General features: G+C 38.6%; 1 protein-coding gene across 2 annotated transcripts in view; it reads right to left on the bottom strand.

The window, feature by feature from the left end:
- LOC126259270 (uncharacterized) overlaps positions 1 to 18,986 on the bottom strand; it is a 119,629-nt gene extending 100,643 nt beyond the window's left edge. Inside the window, exons 1-2 of one of the 2 annotated variants that reach the window (XM_049955905.1) lie at positions 18,862 to 18,986; positions 13,374 to 13,575 (exon numbers count right to left, since the gene is read on the bottom strand). In XM_049955905.1, coding sequence (XP_049811862.1) covers positions 13,374 to 13,568 — 195 coding nt within the window. In that variant the 5' untranslated portion in view covers positions 13,569 to 13,575; positions 18,862 to 18,986. Of the gene's footprint in view, positions 1 to 13,373; positions 13,576 to 18,861 lie in introns of those variants that run through there. The other variant, XM_049955906.1, reaches the window with a different exon arrangement.
- Between the last annotated feature and the right edge of the window lie 2,749 nt (positions 18,987 to 21,735).

Raw genomic sequence — 21,735 nt, 5'->3', positions numbered from 1 at the left:
AGAGGACATAAAATTAACAGAATGAAATGATCATAATTCTTAGTAAGGTGTTCTGGGTCCAAAAAATAACAAAGACTGTGGATTCTCCATAACAATTTATCGCTTTCCCTTGTCTTCATGATTTCAATGCTGAATTGCATTTCTGAAAAAAGGGAGTCTATGGAATGCTCAGTTAAGATTTCATTTTCTGCTCCTCGTCACAAGCAACTAGGATGACATTCCAAAGGTTATCTTATATTCATGACAACTCATCAACATCCTATTTCTTTTCCATCCATATTTTTTTTTTCAATGGGGATTATGATCTGGTGCACCAGGAGCACAGCTGAGAAGAGTATCTTGTGATATTCTGCAAATCACTCATGTACCATCACTGACATACACACTGGAGGCAGGTTACTCCTTCAGGATGTAATTGTCACAAAGATAAAATTGTGATGTTAGCCAAAAGTATACCAGGCGGTATCCGGTATCAAGTCAAGCACTTATGCTGAGAAGCATTTCAAATTCACAAAAACAGATTAAACTTCACAGTACTGCTGTCACATGACTTCCTCAAGCTGATTCGTGAATATATCTGAGGGCAAAACGGATGCCTTGCAACTTGCACATTCCTCAATGACACTGACACTTAATACACAAAATTTTTTGTCTTGGTGACAATTTATTATTTCTGATTACTTGTTTTGGCAATCAGCCATCCTCAGATCTGTCACAACACAAAAAGTATGAACACAGGATACACGTTTTTTCACACATTACAAGAAAAATTTGTCATAAGAGAAAACATGGTGTACACATTATTTCAATATATTATAAGAAATAATATGTGCTCGCCACTCGATGGAAGACCAGTATGTAAATATGAATAATATATACATCATAAACTTAAAGAGTCAAATAGTCAAACAGTATATGATTGTACCAAGTATAAGTGTACACTGGCAGTAATATAGCCACAGATGAGAAAATAAATTATTAAAGCACCACCAGGTGGCATTCCAAGCACAAGAAAACCACACTCTAACAGAAGTAATGTAAGTTCAAACATATGTAAAATGCAAATTACACTAAAAATCTATTTAACATTTGTATTTGTGCTTCTCAGTGAATATCAATGTGGATTAATTCATATTCAGGTACTGTATACAGCTCTTGTAAAATATTTAAGAAACATCAAGTTACATAAGAATTATGCAACATGAGACACCTTTTATTAAAACGACTCACAATGGCAAAACACATTAAGAGTGACAGAAGGAAACCAACTACTGGCCAAACCAACTGTGGATCCTGAGCAGAAACATTCTATTCTTCGTCACAAAATAAAAGAGCAGTCAGGCATGATAACAAGTCGTAGAAAATGTCATAAAACCGATTCTCAATAAAATCAGTCTGCTCCTTTCCACTCATTCTGCTTTTTTCTGAGACAGTTTACTTAAGTTCTTCTAAGCTACTGAATACATGGCCTTTCAGACTTCTTCACATGGGACATGTTAGCTGTAAGAGTTTTGTGTGTCACTTCCTGTTGTTGAGGTACCAATGCCTTGTATGAAACACAAGTTTTGTATATCAATGAAAATAATAAAGTTTTGAAAACATAATGTAATAGTATAGATAAAAAATCTACTCAGTGGCTCCGTCTTCTGGCAGAAGGGTTGAAGTTCAAAGGAAGAGAGGTGAAGGAAAAAGACTAATTAAGGTTTAGGGAAAGGATTAGAGTCCAGAAAAGTCACCCAGAATACCGCGTCAAAGGAGACTTACTGGATGTGATGAGAAAGGAAGACTGATTGTTGGGGACTGCATTGAGCAAGATTTCTGTGATATTTCAGTAACATGCTATGAAAAGTTGAATCAATAAGAAGGAAGAATGCTCTATGTCACAAGCAAAACTTGTGGGATGCTGTATTGTATTTGTTGTTTTCAGTTGATGCCCACATTTGGTTCTGCTATGAGTATATACTGTTTCACAGCACCAGCATACTGAGGACCTCCTCAAACCACATCACTACTGGTACAATTTGTCGTAATAAAATGATGGGAAACACCATATTGGTGGTTAAAGACTTTAATGTTTGATTATTTTCATACTATAACTTGCATCTTATGATAGTACACCCTTTTACGGAAACAGCACACTGAAGATTAATAAGAAATGTGTCATTCTTGGTTGGATTTGTTATAAAAAATGTCGGTTAATAACATATCAAAGATTAAACCCATCAGAAGATAGTAACATAAAATACAGGGTCATTTGTTGCAGACTTTTGGTGTAGTGTAGTTCGTAGAGGCGCCACATGATGACACAATGAATGTCTTCCTGTATCAGTTTTCTGTTTTCAGCTTCACATTTTCTAAAAGGTAGTAGGACTTCCTTATTAAATTAACAGAAATATTTTCTGTAATATTCAATGTTATGTAAATGTAAGTGCACTGTCTCTCAGGAGTGAGTTTTTTTCCAATTTTATGAAGTTCTATAACCTGATGTCCTTACTGACAGAACATGGAACTTTCCTTTTTATCTTTTAACATTTTATTTATGTATACTATTGACAGAACAATGTGACTAGAACACGGATAAGGAGAGAACATGCATTTTAATAGAGCTAACAAAGAAATTTTACACAGATCCATTTTCATAAACAATATATGTGGTCTGCAAGGCAGATAATGCTGACAGCTGCTGCTGAAGAAGGCTGCAATCACAAGTCATGGTAATTAATACATCCCACGTGAGGCGGGTGCTGTCTCATGAGGATGTATGTCCCATTCATGTCTTATCAACAATGGATTCTTTGTCCCATGCGAAGATGGCTTTAAGCACATTAAGGCTTTCTCTAATTAAGTGAAGTTACACTTCTCAGAATTTAAATAGCCCCCAATGAACTCTTCTTCAACTTGTAAGTATGGTTCCTATACCTTGTTGCAAAATTCCTATCAGTCTGGCTGTTCTTGTAATGTGATGAAGTAACATACACTCTATATTCTTATGACAAATCTTTCCCATAACATGAGAAATAATGTATATTCCATCAATAAATCAATCAAATCTGTGATCGAGGACTCTGTAGATCATGCGCGACCTCACAATGCTTCTCCATAGATGGCAATCTTGTGCACTTTGGATCCAGTTGCCATGGACTCCTAGCTGGCAAAGGTCTTTCTGTAGCTTATCCTTCCATCGCTTCCTGGGTCTTCCAATTGGATGGGTACCATCAGGCCTTCCCATAAGTAAGGCTTATGCCCAAGAGGTGTCTGGTCTCCTAACAATGCGGCCTGCCAAGCTTATTCTCCGAGCTTTCAGTTTTTGAACGATGTTCGGTTGCCTCATCAGCTCATACAATTCTTGGTTTTTTTCTATGTATCCACGAGCTCCCTTCCTGGACAGGTCCAAAGATCCTTCTCATAATTTTTCTTTCGAGGACCAACAAGTTTTCTTTGTTGTGCTTAGGGTTTCTGTCCCATACAATATATATTCCATGCTTATATTGTTTGTCTGACGTTAGGTCTGAGGATGGTCAAGTGCTGAAATCTGTATCAGAAAAAAATGAAATGCAAACAAGACAGAAAAAATTTTTATGTGAGTACATAAACATGGTCACTGACCTGTGGAAAGACACCCTGTCTTCCGTTACCACATTGACACATCACTTTCTGAGGAAAATAACGATTTGTTAGCAGTACAATGTTTTGCTAGTTAAGACTGATATTGTGCTTGTCATATGGTAGCTCACAGTGTCACTGTTCATAATAGAATCACATCTCTCAGCCACATATTTGGTTTGTAGTCAAGCCTCCTGAAGCTGACACCAAACATAGAAACATAGTAAGAGTTTTTTCGTTACGTCACATTTAAAAATGGATATTTTTAAAATGTGCTGATCATTTCACTATTCTGTCCAGTGTTAAAACAAGCCAGAATCCAGTTCCCACATATCTAGTAGATTCTCTAAAGTCTGATTTAAACTAGTTGTCATTTGACAGATAGTGGACTATATGGATACCACCATCTATTAAACAATGGGAGCCTGGCACTATCAGCTCTGCATTGCCAATTCCACTGCACTGCCTACAGCATTATATCATTCAGTCATCTGTGAGGCATTGTTATAAGGTATTTGGGTGACTTTTAGCTTCACATGCCTTACAATGTGTGATAAAAGTAGTCAAAAGAGGGGCAGACTGAGGCTGCTCACTCCCAAGAAGCTTTCAAAAAGTATCAGACATGATGTGAATACACACAGTCAGTCTCATGAATTCGTGTATTATGTAAACGCAAATTCTGAGGGATAAGGAGAAGAGGGAGTGGGAGAAGGGGGATGGGGAAAAGAGGGAGGGGGAGAAGAAGGGAGGGGGAGAAGAAGGGAGGGGGAGAAGAAGGGAGGGGGAGAAGAAGGAAGGGGGAGAAGAAGGGAGGGGGGTGCAGGAGCACCTCTCATTCCTTTGGATGAAGTAATGACACCAACTGCAGATGCTCTACAAATCAGCAAATGGTCAGTCAGAAGGACGTGCAAGTAGAAATTAGTGAAAGAAGAATCAAACGAGTAACCTGAATTGGTGACACCAGGTAAGAAGAGACGCCTAAAGGAAAGGGTCACAAATCTCTACTTTTTTCAGAAGATGGGATTCATCATGAAATATATTACTCGAGGAAGGAGTATCTAACACTCAAAAAGCTATAAGCTACCCTTGTAGCGGCGAATCTGTTTCAGGATAGCAAATCACCCTTGAATAAGTAGCAAAAAAGCTAGGATTCCGTTATACACCTATTCCTGGCCGCAGGTTACTAATGGAATGTCAAGATATTGCAGCCTGATAATTCTGCTTTCTTAGGGTATTAGTAGGGAATGCGGGACAAAGTTTAAAAAAAGTGGTAGTGTGGCAGCTCCAACCAGTAGAGGAAAAAAATAACTGTAGCACATGCCAGAAAATCGAAAGATTTCATTCCTAATTGTCTACTCTTATTCAGTTCAAACAAGACCTCCAACTACAATGAAGAAATCAATTACAATACTTTTGTGAGATTGTTTGAAGACACTGTGTTTCAAAACTTAACAAAACAACTCTAGAACTGTTATGGATAGCTCTTCATATCATTTCGTTATACAAGATTAGGTGCCCACATAGGCAACAACATTGTTTGCTGGGCAGAGAAACAAAATATAGTTTAGCAGTAACATGACAAGGACAGATTTATTAGAACATGTGTTGAAACACCAGCCAAAAGATCTAATTTACCTTGCAGTAAGTGATGGCAGTTCACAGAGAGAGTATTTAAAGAGAATGTTGCTGGATGTTCCAGAGCTCTAGTGGGTAAAGCAGCACTGAAACAAACAATTTAAGTGGAAAGTCTACTCATTCTCCAACATTTTTATTATGTATTTCATCCATTTTCTGAAGTACATGAATAAGCACAGCACAGTCATGAGTTTTTTCCAAAAATATGTTCATAACGGAGGTTTTGGTTAGCTGGCCACCTCTGAGCACTTCATCCTCCAGATCCCTCCAGTGCATCCAAAGATACAGTCATTCCCATACTAGTGCAATGATCAACTACAATACATTGTGCCTGCTTCTGGTAATCATTTTGACAAGTATGAAGTGCTTTACTGTCATGTGACTTAACATCCAAAGTTTTTATTACAAACAGACTAAGTATTGTGTGGAGCATATATGACAGGGACAAAAACACACCATTCACTTTGGAGATGCATCTACAGAAACACGAAAAACTGAAGCTGACAAATTGATAAAGTAGTTTATAAACTAGCTTTCATCCAGAATTGTATGGAAAGATTTGATAGGATGTAAATAATTTCAGAGTATGGAAGACCACTCACCAAATAGTAGAAGTGACAAGATGTCAAGGGACACACACAAAAGAGAATAAAATCATGCTAGCTTTCAAGAAAAAACTCAAAATTTGGAGTATGTGCACGTGCGCCCCCCCCCCCCCCCCCGCCTACACACACACACACACACACACACACACACACACACACACACACACACACACACACAACATACCTGCGCAGCTACATTGCATAGGCTGGACATACAGCACCATTAGCAGTTAGACTGGCGTAAAGGTTGTGTCAGGTTGGAGGGGTAGAAAAAGAAAGATGTGGTAAGCAGGGGGAGGAGTTCAGGACAGGTAGCTGGCAACTTGGAGGGAGGCAGCATGTGTGAAGGATAGGAATTTTACAGCCTGGGGTGGTAAATGTACAGGCTAGGCATGTGACTCATAGAAGTCAGAGCCACTGAGGTGCAGTGCACAAGCAAACTATCCTGAACCCCCATACTGCTTGCTGCCTCTACCTTTCTCCCCCCCAACTCTAAAAAAAACTTTTTCCCTCTACCCACCCACCCAACACAACCCCCACCCCAATTTCCTGGTGGCATTATATGTTCAGCTGGTGTGCTGGTGTGTGTGTGTGGGGGGGGGGGGGGGGGGGGGTTGCAAATGCAATCTTGCGTACTTCACCTCTTCAAAGGATTTCTACTGAAAGCCAGCAAATTTTTCATTTTCTTTTGTGTGTGCCTCTTGATGACACAGCATTTCTGCTATTCAATGAGTGGTCTCCTTTACTCCTACTTTATTTATTTTGATAGCTATTTAGTGCAGAAGTATAGGGTGCTCTGTGGCTAGTAACAACAGTGACTCAAAATTTCAGACAAAGATATCAATGTTAGTAATGTGGTACATGACACAAGAAATTTTATTGGTACACGACTCAAGAAATTTTAATAAAGACAATAAATATTTGTGTTTACCTGATATCTGACAATTCAAATGCCCCACACATCTATCATTATTAGCTTACATTAAAATTAATGGTAAAGGGGTTGAGCTGATATATGACTGGCCTCAAAACAGATCCTGTACATGCAGAATTTTCCATAATATACAAAAATTTGGCAGGATGAGCCATATAAGGGAACATAAATAGCAATTTATATGACCTCACTCAGAAATCTATTAAATTACATATTTTTAAAAACCTGAAAATGATTGGGTGAGATGGAGAAAACAAATGTCATTGTTAACTTTTGATTTTTTTCTGTCAGTTTTACCAAACACAAAATCTTAAAAAACTTTTCAGAGATTCTTTCAGTCGAGTAGATTAGCATTACCAGAAGACATACCTACACCTGCTCCTCCTGGCAACCGGAACTGGTTACCCACAAAACTTATAAGTATTGGAAATTGAATTTGACAACAGGAAACTACTTGGTATAACCTTGGCTATTTCACGAATTACTGTACATGTAGCAAAGAAAAGTTGACTCAGCACACCGTAATGACGAAGAGCTCTGTTTGTCTGCTTTTAGTTTCAACAATTAGCTGACACAATATTTGGGAAATCCACAAGGTTGTCAACATTCAGAGATGTCGCAACTTTATTCAGACTGTCTTCAATGTGGATAGATTGAAATTAGTATGGATACTGATAACCTAAAAGATGCTGTTAGTAGGAGACAATTGAGAATTAAATCTGAAATGAACTGCATGCCACTATTCAGAAAACATGAATCTAGCTCAGCTTTATTAACAATCTCTCCTTATTTTACTTTACTACTAGTTTCGACAATTTACACAGGTTACCAAAATGAGAATATTACTCCATGGAGCATTCTTTTGCTATTTTAGTGTTACTTCTGCTCAGTACCTGACAACACCTCACCTCACAAGTATATTTCATGGTGCAAGATGTTTAGATCTACTCAAAAAAACAAGTGAGCTATGAAAACATACATATTCTTCCGACTCTTAGTGTAGTTGAGACTTGGCAGCATCACAATAAATGTTTAGAAACTCCATATCGCTCGCCGATTTTCTGGTGGAACCCAGCTAAATTCACTTGATATTCTTATAAACTCAGTGAAATACTCTTGAACAGTTCATACATAAGATGCACCACTGAGATTTTATATTTAATTTTGTGACACAAATCACATGGAACAATTTTTTCGCTGTTAAATGAGCATGTATTTCACGATACCAGAAGTGATGAACCTGCTTGATGGTGAGAGCCACCATAAACTGCATACTTTCTACCAAGAACTGTACTGAAGATCAAGACGGCTCACTGATGAACTTCTTGGTGAATACACTATGAGAGGATCAATGAAAGTGTAAATATGAATATTGGTGGCAGATTAATACATTACTGAGAGGGTAATAAAGTTTTCATAATATACTACTAAACTGTGAAATACTGGTGTATCATTATATGGATTCAACATGTTAAAAACACAGCAGCTTGAAAAGGAGCACCACTTCAGTGAAGATGACAAGTATTAGGCAAAAGTCTAGATCAGGACCAGTGGCAGTCATGGCAGTGTTTCCCTACTGCTCACAGGTTGGCACAGTCACTGGCAGGATACTTCCATGTAACCAATGAGTTGTGAAAAAAGAGGCAATGAATTTCTAGGGCCAAACCATAAACTATTCTCTCCTTCATTCTTGTCACAAACGTTTGACTTTTTTTCCCAGATAGGTCAAGAATTATGAGGTTGTGGTTAGGTCAGAACCTAATAGCATACTTTCAACTGCAGCAGCTCAGTATCTGTGACAAACACGATTACAAATTTCACTGTGTGCACTCATGTCACAAATATTCACATATTTTTCCCCAAATATGTTGTGATTTCCAAGGGTATAGTTATGCAGTGTGCACAGATTAAATTTCCACTGCAGTGCCAAAGAAAATGGTATAGGCATGAGTATTCAAATACAGAGATATGTAAACAGGCAAAATATGGCGCTGTGGTTGGTAACGCCTATATAAGACAGCAAGTCTCTGGTGCAGTTGTTAGATTGGTTACTGCTGCTAAAATGACAGGTTCTCAAGATTTAAGTGAGTTTGAACGTGGTGTTATAGTCGGTACACAAGCAATGGGACACAGCATTTCTGAGGTAGCGATGAAGTGGGGATCTTCCCATACGACCAATTACGAGCATACAGTGAATATCAAGAATACGGTAAAACATCAAATCTCAGACATTGCTGCAGCCAGAAAAAGATCCTGAAAGAACAGGACCAAGAGAATCATTCAACGTGGTAGAAATTCAATCCTTCTGCAAATTGCTGCAGATTTCAATGCTGGGCCATCAACAAATGTTAGCATGTGAACCATTCAATGAAATATCATCAATATGGGCTTTCGGAGCCAAAGGCAACTTGTGTACCCTTGATGACTGCACGACACAAAGCTTCACGCCTCGTCTGGATCTGTCAACATCAACAATGGGCTGTTGATGATTGGATACATGTTGCGTGGTCAGACAAGTCTCGTTTCAAACTGTATCGAGCGCATGTTTACGGGTATGAGACAACCTCTTGTATCCATGGACCCTGCATGTTAGCAGGTGACTGTTCAAGCTGGTGGAGGCTCAGTAATGGTGTGGGGCATGTGAAATTGGAGAGATATGGGGCCCCTGATATGTCTAGATACGACTCTAACAGTTTACATGTACGTAAGCATCCTGTCTGATCACCTGCCTCCATTCACGTCCATTGTGCATTCCGACAGACTTGGGCAATTCCAGCAGTACAATGAGACATACCACACATCCAGAACTGCTACAGAGTGGCTCCAGGAACACTCTTCTGAGTTTAAACACTTCCACTGGCCACCAAACTCCCCATACACAAACATTATTGAGCATATCTAAGATGCCTTGCAACGTGCTGTTCAGAAGAGATCCCCTTCATACTCTTACGGATTTATGGACAGTCCTGCAGAATTCATGGTGTCAATCCCCTCCAGCACTACTTCAGACATTAGTCAAGTCCATGTCATGTCACAGCACTTCTACACGCTCGCAGGGTCCTGACATAATTACATAATATTAGGGAGGTGTACCAGTTTCTTTGGCTCTTCAGTGTATAGTCTTCACTGTTACATACGAGTGACTTTTTCCTGAATACATTATGAATTACGAGGTTGTGGTTAGGTTACGATGTGACAGCTCAGTTGTGAGTTGGCAAAACCAACAAATGTGAAAACTACAAAACCTCGTTTTGGTGACCAAGAAATCTGTAGCTTAGTCCAAGGCTTAAGTTAGATTGGAATACAACAGTGTTAATTACATAAATTAAATTAATAATCTTTGTTGTCACATATTTTTTATCTCCTGAAGATGTCATGAATTAAAATATTGTGATTAGGTTGGGACCTAATAGCTCAACTTAAATTAAACTGATAATCTTCAATTACAAAATATTTGCCCATTTCTTCTGAATTGTTATGGTTTTGAAAGCTATAATATACTGATGTGAGAATGTGACACTATACCTTTGAAACACATCTGTCCCATGCTCTCTCAATGGCTGTATAGACCCAGCATATGGCACACCCTCCTTATTTCACCAACATATCTCATAGCAAGCTCTGACAACATTGCAGCATATAAAACACTTCAGTATGGCTCTGGAGCTTATCTAGAGTTTTACCCAGGTATTAACACACAATAGTCCTAGATGAAGCAGATATGGACACTAAAAGGAAACAGCTGTGGAAACTGATTCAGAAAACGCCCCAGTATTCTTCTTGAGCGAATTAGAGAAACTATGCAAAACATAAATGCAAAATCAGCATTTCAACATTTTTAATCAGAGTCCATGAAGTTACCGCCATACATCTTCGCTTCGTGAATACTGAGCCAACCACCAATATGTGTAATTTTATTAAATACAGATCCAGCAGGAACCAGTTTAAGCGAAGCTTAGTTGTACAAATTCCATTCATTTTATTAAAACAGGCTTTTCACAACTACCCTTTAAAGTTGCTGTTACAACACGCTTATTTGTAACCATTGCGAATCAAAACTGTAATGGCATACGAAGTGAGTATGACATTAAAGAGTAGTCTGATGCAGAAAAACCTCTCTCAACAAATCTTCTGACATAAATTAATGAAAAGGTGTCTGAAACTGCATGATTGGAACACAAAATCTGGAGACAATGGTAAAGATGAAACAGGAAGTATTTGAAATAGAGTGCTAACTAAGATGGTTATAATGTCGCAACTTCATAAAGGACATAATGGAAGGGAATTTTAGACAAAAAGGCAACAAAAGGCACCTACAGGAAGCAATTATGAGAGAAAAGTACAGTGGAGTGAGGTGCATGGGTTTGCCGGAAACAATGCTATGAACCCAAAGGAAACCTACATCTGCATTGCTGGATGAGGATTTGTCTCAGGGCTACTGTGCCAGCTAGCCCTGAGGAGGAAATAAAAATTTCAAAGAAAATAAGAAGATTATCACATGAAAACTAGAACAATAACTTCATATTTTTATGTTTGTTCATTCACAGAACACAGTTTCAAAAATCCCTATGGGTTTTTCTTCCAAATATCTTCTGAGGTGGATAGCGTGTTGTAAATAGTAAGGAATACTTCAACTAAAACAATTTTGTTAAGAGTTCATAGTGAGTCAAAGAATTGAAGCAAAGGTCAACACACTGATCCAGACACAGGTCTTTCTTGAAAAACACATGACGGTCTGTCACATTCCTATAGATGACACATGTAAAATTTCAGATGGTACAGTTAAGGTCCATAAAGAAGATAAATTCCACATGAGTCCACAGCCATATTTGTATTTCTTATGCTCAGATGGACCTCTCTCGACGAGAGACTTGGAGACAGTTTCATCAAGCTACTTAGGACAGCATAGCACAGGACAAAGCTGTGCAATGGGATGCAGCTTGCGCATATAGCCACAAACCTCTTACTGGACATGGTCACAGCTGGAGGAGGCATAACTATTTCCTTGTTGGTAAACAAATGCAAGCATTTTATACCAATAAAAATCATTTTTCAATTTATGTACAGCAACAATTGATCCAAACTACAAGGCTACTACAATGAATGTGGGCACAGTGAGTCAATTACACGATGGAAATGTATTCAGAAAATAATAAATAACAAATTATGTAGCTGAATTACCTGTATCAGATCAAGTAAATGGTTAAGTAGAAATAATAACTTATGTTCTAATGGGAGATGAGGCACTCCCAGAGCTTGAAAATGTAATGCAACATTTCACACTAGTATGGTCGCGAAGTATTCGATTGCAAAATGCGCTTTTGGGTAACTGGTAAATTATTTTCAAGTAATCAGGAAACCTCTTGATAATGAAACAGAGTCTGTGGCCTAAGGGATAAAACATACCAAAACTGCATTAGAGTAGCCTCTTTTTAAGATGTACAAGTTCAAAATTGCCCAAATATCAAGAAAAATTTTAAAGAGTAAAATTTTCCCCCAATTCTCTCCAGAAGCATCCACTTCTGAAAGCTAAATTTCGCAGATTCACAATGAAATAAATATAGAATAAACTCCTAAAAGCAATGCTTTCTCTGAGAATTACTTCATTTAATAATTCTACCTGAACTTTTTTTGCATCCTCACTACAAAATGCGACAGACTTGAACTCTAGTGGCACCTAATGACTAATATTGAGAGCTAAGAATTTGTGGAATTGCCTGTAACATGAATAGGTAGGTACTCACAAAATATGAACACAATCTGATTGGTAAGGTGGGGATAATTTACGAATTGGACCACTTGACATGGAATGACCTAATGCTACAATCCTGGCCCTGGCAGTACTGCAATACAGAAGATTGCAAGATTCTTTCCTATAGCAAGAACAGAGTTAGAACTTGAGATTACTTCCTGAACAGAAAGTGGGAGAAGGCACTGGAGATGGAGAGACAACTACAAACAAGGTTGATGTCCAGACCATTATCACTTTCAGATAACATAAGTCTGAGTGTCAGTGTCATGCCCATTTGAGGCAAAGCAATGGTTCAGAAGGAGGAAGGACAAGGCTGTGTTCTAGTTAAGGAACTATCCCAGAATCTGCCTGCAATAGTGAAAGAAAACCATAACAAATATACAATAAAATGTCACAGGGATTGTTTCTTTCTGCATATAAGGAGATGGTTCAAATGGCTCTGAGCACTATGGGACTCAACATCTGTGGTCATAAGTCCCCTAGAACTTAGAACTACTTAAACCTAACTAACCTAAGGACATCACACACATCCATGCCTGAGGCAGGATTCGAACCTGCAACCGTAGCAGTCGCGCGGTTCCTGACTGAGCGCCTAGAACCGCTAGACCACCGCGGCCGGCCATATAAGGAGAAAACTGCTAAGTTACGAGCTATGAAAGGACTACATTCAAATGAGATTTTCATTTATTTTTTTCTTGGATGCCTTCACCAATGAATGGTGCAGAGAAAACAACATGTAAGATTACATGTTCATCACTTACTCAACTTTACAACTAAGTATAGCATTTCTGCCAATAAAATATTGTTAAATAAATCTGAATTAAAAAAAAATAATAGCACTTACTGAACAAACGTCTGAGATTGACTGTAAGAAGTCTTCAAAAGTGGCATATCCAAACTTTCTATATGGAACAAATTTGCCCTCTACTCTTCGGAAATCATTTTGGAGCTCCTTTGGTGTCAATTTACTCCTTGATGACACCAGCACACTTCTCAGGACAGATTTCAAATCCCCCAATTCTACGAGAGGCTGATACATGTTTCAACTAGAACATAAAATGTACACGATCATAATACAGTTTCATTGATTCAAAAGTTTTTCACAAAAGGCAAAAACGTAAACAAAATACATTAGTACCCATACATCATCATTTGCCTCTGTCAAAACAACACTTATCATCCAAGTATCTCCTCAACTAACATCATGAGGCTAAGAGGACCCCGTTCCATTGGAAAAATCCCTGGCAGTATTGAAGAATAAGCCCAGGTCCTCTGCGTGACAATAAGACACACTACAGTGTCAGACCACATTTTAATGACAGTACATCCGATACCGTAGCAGCTGTTCTGACTTTGTAGCTAGAGAGTATAATCACCAGTAAAACAAACTTAAAAAACATATCACATGAGCAGATCAGCATTTCCCTCAAAAATACAATCTCTGGTGATGGATAATCGAACAAGAACAGCTCAGACATCTGCATAACATCAGATTTTAATTTTTCCTGAAAGATGTTGACGTTTTCATTAGAACTGACTAAGTTACAAAGAAGACAGCCTGTTGAATGGCATGTCACCTTCTAGATAATTGATGAATTGTGTATACAAATCACCTTTCGGTTTGCATCCTCGAATTTGCATTTTTAATTGAAATATATGTAATGTATTCGACAGAGATGAGCTCTTAGCTGAGAGTAATGACTGTTCTCTCACGCAAGACCCTTAGGCTCCGCATTCTTGTGAGTTTATTGCACCTAACTACATAAATAAACTAGTAACCAGCAACATTTGTATAAAATACTAGATACACTACTATGTGAACTGTGAAAAGTTAAGATATAGACTTCCTTAATTGGAAAACATGGAAAACAATATGGGCACAAATATTCCATTTACGTGTTATCACTTCCTCCCATAATACAAACTAGGGTACTATAGAAAAGGAAGACCGGATTCAGTTAGGTAAATCAATAAATCAATAGCAGCATTTTCAAATCCGCTTGGCATTCACCAAAGCAAATTACAGAAACCACATAAACTTACTTCTGAATAACCAGATGGTACTGCTTTGCACTTATCTGAAATTGTCTGGGCCTTTTGGCCTTACTAAGTTTTGATTGGGACGTCAAATGCTGTTGCTGGGAATTTTGATGTGAGTTTTCATTTTACGTAAATTTTTATTAGTTGCCACTGGTGATTCTGGTGAAAGCTGCCATACCAAGATGGTGCTGCTTTCGTATGAGCACAATTGAGCTGTCTGTGCTTCCTGCTGCCTGCAATATGGTGTTTATGGCACACAGTGGAACAGTTCCTCTATCACATTCGGCTCTCCAGCTTGCAGTTACTGGCAACCACGGTGGTGAGAGCCTGTAGACTTCCTCGTGGCTCATGCTGGATGGTCACTTTGCCATCTCAACCACTTCCCTGATTTTTCGCTTTGCAGTGACAGCCTAACTAAACCATGGGCTTGTTTAAACTGTGTGGGTCTATCACACTTGTCTATATGTTCTGCCACTGTCAAGTTGGTATGCTGACTGAGCTGTATGTATCACTTGCGCCCTGCAATACATGGGTTGATGGGGCATACCATCTCATTAATACAGACTGCTCCACAATCACAGCTCAGCTTGTATACTTCTGTCATGTGAAGTCCCTTTACAGAGTGACAGCCAGGAAGTCTCTTATTGGATGGTTGCTTTAGTACATAGGTTTGGGTCCCCTTCGGCATAGACATGCTATCACGAATTCTTCCTGCATGTGGTACGTGGGCGATATGCCACGGTCACTCTTCCTGAGTACTCTTGATCTTACCCCTTGTTCCTATAGCCTTCTTTGTGATATTCTCATTATAGCCACAAGCAACAAAATAGTTCATATTTGCAATGTTCACCTGTTAGGCTTTTGCTGTCGCTGATTTGGTATGCTTACGGTGCCCTATGTGGCAGCTGCACTACCAAATTCAACTCCCCGATTCACAGTTACTGCCAACAGTGATGGCAAGAACCTGAGACCTCCTTGTGGCTCATGCCGCATGGCACCTTTGCCATCTCAACTGCTTCCCTGATTTTTTCACTTTGTAGTAAGTGGCAGCCTAGCTAAAATGTGGACATGTTTAAATTCTGTTGATCCACCAAACTTGTCTACATGTTCTGCCACTGCAAAATTAGTATGCTCACCATGCTGTATGTACTGCTTGTGCTCAGCAATGTGTGTGCTGATGTGACATACCGTGTTATCAATACATGCTACTCCACAATTGTGGCTAAGCTTGTAGTTTGTTCACAGAGCGGAAGTCAGGAAGTCTCTCTATTTTGTTGTTACAACACTAGATTTGTTTCATCTCCCTTCAGTGTAGAATCTTTACCATCCTATCAGTATTGCCTCTTATGTGTGGTAGTTGGGCAGTTAGCTGTGGCAGCTGATCCTGAGTATTCTTGATCTTATGCTTTGTTCCCACAACTTTCTTTGCGATACTCTCGTCGCAGGCATTAGCAATGATACAGTTCATAGTTTGCAATGTTCACTTGGCAGGCAGGCAATACCACTGATACAGTAGGCTCTCATTAATAATCACCAAGTTCTTTTGTTTTGGTTGGAGATGAGCTGTGGAAAATAGGTGACTGGCTGTGCAAGGAGGAGGAGGAGATTAGTGTTTAACGTCCCGTCGACAACGAGGTCATTAGAGACGGAGCGCAAGCTCGGGTGAGGGAAGGATGGGGAAGGAAATCGGCCGTGCCCTTTCAAAGAAATCATCCCGGCATTTGCCTGAAGTGATTTATGGAAATCACAGAAAACCTAAATCAGGATGGCCAGAGACGGGAGGCTGTGCAATTTGGTTTCCTAAACACCATTGTATCCGAGTCTCCCTTTCACTTGAGGTGAGTGCTCATCAGGCACTGCTGCACAGGATCACATACATCCAATGCAATGTTCACCTGTAGAATATTCACTGTGTCCTGTATTGGAACAGGATGATTTGATACTGAAGCTCACAATTTAGCCTTTGCGTGAGATGGACAGGCCTTTTAACTGCTCGATAAAATGCGCAGTGCCCCAAACATGTAACTGTGTGTGACCAACCAGATGCCTCAATTTGTCCTCTAGTACGAACCTCAAGGAACTGCTCACCCCTACTATATTCTGATACAGCCATCAGCCACGAAACATCATGGTGTATTGATCAAGACTAAAAACTCAAAATCGGTATAGAAAATAAATAAAAATTGTGTGTGCATTGACTGATATAAACTTTATAGCTTTCAGAAATGTAGGTGAATTAGTACTGTTGACAAAGGGCCATAATGCGTATTGATCCTTGGGTATCTTAGTTAGGCTATCCCAAAGATCTATGGTGTTGTTGGAACTTCAAGGAATATCATTCTTGATGTGTCACTTGGTAATCTTGATACCCAAAGTAGAAGCTCTATACTTATCTTGCTAGTAGCATCACTTTTAAGTTAGTAACATATAGACCTAATGATATGGACCACTGCGTTCTCTACGACACACGTCACACCGGTCAGATTGTAGCACTATGTCTTTCAAGTTTATTTCTGGGCACCTTCAAGCATGCTTAATAACTCTGGGGATTATGGAAGTGTCCGATTCCATCTAAGTGATTTGACCCATGACGTCAACGATATGATGGAAATAGCTATTCTAAGCATATCCAATATGGCGCCTATGATGTCACTACATACACACCGCAACAAACACGAAAATACATATAAATAAGACAATAACATTTCCTTCAAAAAATACAATCAAACTAACAGGACAACAGTGGAAATTGAGGATTTTAGGGAGGAGACAAGCTAAGTATAACAATAAAAAAAAGACACACCAAGATCCCAAAACACACAAAATTATGAACACACACCAAAAAAAAAAAAAAAAAAAATACACTTCCCTTAACCTATATAGGTCAACCGCATCTGACGATACCAAAACACCAACACCTACAACAAAAGCTACAAAAATGGGAATCAGACATTTCCCTTAACTTTGGCACATTAAATGCCATCTCTCCTGTCAACAGTTCTCTTGCCTTGGTTTTTTTGCTGGATTTCTTTGAACAACACCTGTTCTTTCCTATTCCAAACTTCCAGCAACGTTTTAATAATGTTGTTCAAATTAGTTAAAATATAAGCTACCGGTACTTTTTCCTATTCCTCTTTCTAGAAAGATTTATTGTACGCCTACCTACAACTATTCTGTTGTCGGAGTTAGATCTGCATTAATTTTTCACCATCTTATATTCGAAAAGAGTTATTCTGTGTGAAGCAGAGAGTAAATATCATTTTCCAATCATCTAATCAAACAAAAGAAGTGGCATCATCAGCAGTCGATCCCATTTAATTTGTTATTCCACATTGATAACTTCACCTAGCTTCTTCTTTCATTCCAATATTGCTGTTCATTTCTCCTGCCATAATATTTAGTGTATAACATATGCAGTTATCATACACTAGTTACAAACAGTAATCCTGAGTATCATCATTCTTGCTGAGAACTAAAACACACCCAGCACTTTTGCCAACGAGAAATCAATTTCATGTACACATTTCAAATTCCCGACATCAGAGAAAATGTATTCATATTGCATCTTTAAAATACATGAGCTGTCATGTTGAATGATATAATAATGTATGATGGCAAATCCAACTCTACTAATCATCAACTCCAAAGAAGGTTTTCACATAGTGGATAGCTTTCACAGTTCTACCACTCAACTTGGGCAACATGAAGAAAAAATTAGCAGTTTCTACAACAGAGAACTGACACACTGGATGATACTCTACTACCAGACTTGTTTTTCTTTTATTCCCACTGTCTTTTGCCCCTTAGATAGAGACCTCCACCAAGGAATAAGTATCATATCCAATATTAGTACATCACTTTTGCTGCGAAATAGCAAATTACTGCTACACAAACAAACCTTTTCCTATCTTGTCAGTGGATTAAAGGTGGTGAATGACAATTTTTGAGGCAAACCATTTTTTTTCTGTAGAGCCATAACTACATCTAATGCAAATAGTTAACATGTTCCATCTCACGAAACAACCAAATAAAAAAAACTATAAGTAAATAACGCACATATCAGATATAAATGAATATCACATCAGCACTAATAAAATTTAAGCCTACTGTGCAACAAATATATTGACTTTATTTTCTTTGTACCAGAAACATGTTATTACTATTTCTCATAACTGAAAAGAAAACCGGGATAAAGAGAAATGTTCGATACGAGCCGTCCATGTAACATACAAAATACGAAAATCGCAAGATATTGTTGATACTTATCATCAAAGGTATATAAAAATACTTACCGTATTTATTTTAAATACTCAAATACATAGATAGCATCACAATAACAAAAACACCATGTATTCATCACACATAACCTAACCAATGTCTATCACAACATGTCCAAAGAATATACAGGGAATCCAACTGTTGTTCAACTTACCAAAGATATCAAAAGACGCACACTGCTTTTACTGCGCAGATAAATCGTACCGTGAAGACCAAGGAGGTATATAAACTACATAGAGTGGCCATCTGTGAGGTAACAGCGCTCCCAGCGCCAGCAAAAAGCAACACCAGGCGCCATTTTTTGAAACGTCTACATGTCAGTATATTTACATTTGGTGTATAGTACTGGTGTTCTGTGTAGTACTGCGTTAGAAAATTACTGTTTTCCAGTTGTAATTTGTTTTAAAAGTCTTATTGACCGATCGCGAATCATGCTCAGTGTATGTACAGCGTACAATTGCGCTAATAGAAATGATAAAACAACTGGAATATCATATTTCAGGTGAGTATCTAAATGCGTGTTGTACTTAGCGTCTTGTGCATCATTTTCGTCTTTAAGCTGTCTACAAAATGTAAATAAGCTACTGTATACACGTCTCTCTATTTTTAGATTTCCTCTGAAAAAGAAAGAGCTGTTAAGTCGGTGGGTAGCCAATATGAGGCGAGATAAGTGGCAGCCAAATCAATATAGCTACATATGCTCGTTTCACTTCGAAGATAGATACATGTATAGTACAAACGAGAGAAGGCGACTTCTGGCAAACGCAGTACCGACAATATTTACGTTTCCTGACCATCTGCAGAAAACAACTATAGTATAGAGACAACCAAGGAAACGACTTGTCAGTGAAGAATCAGCTTCCTTATCAGATGAACCAGGTAAAATAGTTTTCCTGTTATTTATTTTCTGTATGGGTTATGTGTGAATTTTACTAGTAATCAATGCATGTTTAAAGAAAAATAAAGCTTAATGATAATACTTCATTTTTGTAGGTGAAAGAGTGAATCAGAATGATCATACAGATCATTCTTATTGTTTGCCTAGCCCCAAAAAATTGAAACAGAATTATGAGGCACTACAGAAAAGGACCGAGAAGCTGAGGAAGCAAGCGAAACATGCAAGGCAAAGTGTTACAAGAAAGAAGAAACAAATTGTAACATATAAAACAGTGGTTGTAGGCCTAAATAAGAACTTGAAGACTGTGCTTCTGAAGTGATAGGATGTGACAAAAATAGTGATATTCTGAAGCACTTTTTGCAATGCAAAACATATGTTCAGTTCCTGAATATCCTAAAGAAATAAGACAGTTTGCCCTTACACTCAATTTTTACTCATCCAAAGCTTATAATTATTTGAGGAAGTTTGTTAAATTTCCCCATCCTCGAACACTCTGCAGGTGCAACTACAGTAAATGGCAGTCCTGGATTTACAGAAGAAAGCTTAAAAAAATTAGCAGATGAGGTTCAACGTAGTTCAGGACCTATTTTAGCTGCACTTATGTTCGATGAGGTGGCTCTTAAAAAAGACTTAATATGGGATGGTAATAACGTCTGGGGTTATGTTGACTAAGCGCAAGGATGTGAGGAAAGTGATGATAGCCAAATTGTAAAAGAGGCACTAGTGTTTATTGGCACTGGGATTAATAGGAGTTGGAAAATTCCTGTTGGCTATTGTTTCCTTAATGGTTTAACAGCAAGTGTGAAACTTAATTTACTGCAGCAGTACCTCCATAAATTGGAGGAAATTGATGGAAAACAGGTTTCATTGCAATAAACTGCATCAAAAATAGTTTTTATACTGCTCCAAATGGTGTATTCAAATTGTTAACAGTGGCAGAAAGGGTTCTCAGGGACTGTCAAACATTAATATGGAAAAAGAACTTCCTTCTGTAGGTGTGTGTGGAATTGTTCAGAATGTTGGGTGACAGGCCGAATTTATTTACTCGATTTTGCCAGCTGAATTTGGAGAAGAGTCACATTACTCTTTTCTAGTCAGGATGCTGTTAAAATAGTATTTTAATTGTAGGTTACACCATTTGTGCAAAAACCAGGCCAATGGAAGAAAGAGGGAAACATATTCGGCAAATATATACAAACTTATGTTGTTTAAGGGACAATGAAGGTCCTGCGCTGTCAATTGATCGTTTTTGGTCCTACTGAACTATTTATAATTGTTTTTGACCTAATCTATATGGCATTGCTTTCTTTCAGGAGTGCTAGTTCTGCAAGGTTCGCAGGAGAGCTTCTGTAAAGTTTGGAAGGTAGGAGACGAGGTACTGGCAGAAGTAGAGCTGTGAGGACGGGGCGTGAGTCGTTCTTGGGTAGCTCAGTTGGTAGAGCACTTGCCCGCGAAAGGCAAAGTTCCCGAGTTCGAGTCTCGGTCCGGCACACAGTTTTAATCTGCCAGGAAGTTTCATATCAGCGCACACTCCGCTGTAGAGAGAAAATTTCATTCTAGAAACATCCCCCAGGCTGTGGCTAAGCCAAGACTCCGCAATATCCTTTCTTTCAGGAGTGCTAGTTCTGCAACGAGAGCTTCTGTAAAGTTTGGAAGGTAGGAGACGAGGTACTGGCAGAAGTACAGCTGTAAGGACGGGGCGTGAGTCGTGCTTGGGTAGCTCAGTTGGTAGAGCACTTGCCCGCGAAAGGCAAAGGTCCCGAGCTCGAGTCTCGGTCCGGGACACAGTTTTAATCTGCCAGGAAGATTCATATCAGCGCACACTCCGCTGTAGAGTGAAAATTTCATTCTAGATTTATTTATCTGTTTGTTCATCAATCTTCAAGCATTTGCTCCGATTTGATGCTGTCGAGAGTAATGTTCGAGAGGTATCATAAAGTATGACTGACATGTTAAGAAACATACCTACAAATACCATGGTACTACTCAG

The sequence above is a fragment of the Schistocerca nitens genome, chromosome 5 (assembly GCF_023898315.1).
Source record: "Schistocerca nitens isolate TAMUIC-IGC-003100 chromosome 5, iqSchNite1.1, whole genome shotgun sequence".
NCBI lineage: Eukaryota > Metazoa > Arthropoda > Insecta > Orthoptera > Acrididae > Schistocerca > Schistocerca nitens.
The sequence above is the reverse complement of the archived record's forward strand: the minus strand, read 5'-3'. Positions and strand labels throughout refer to the sequence as shown.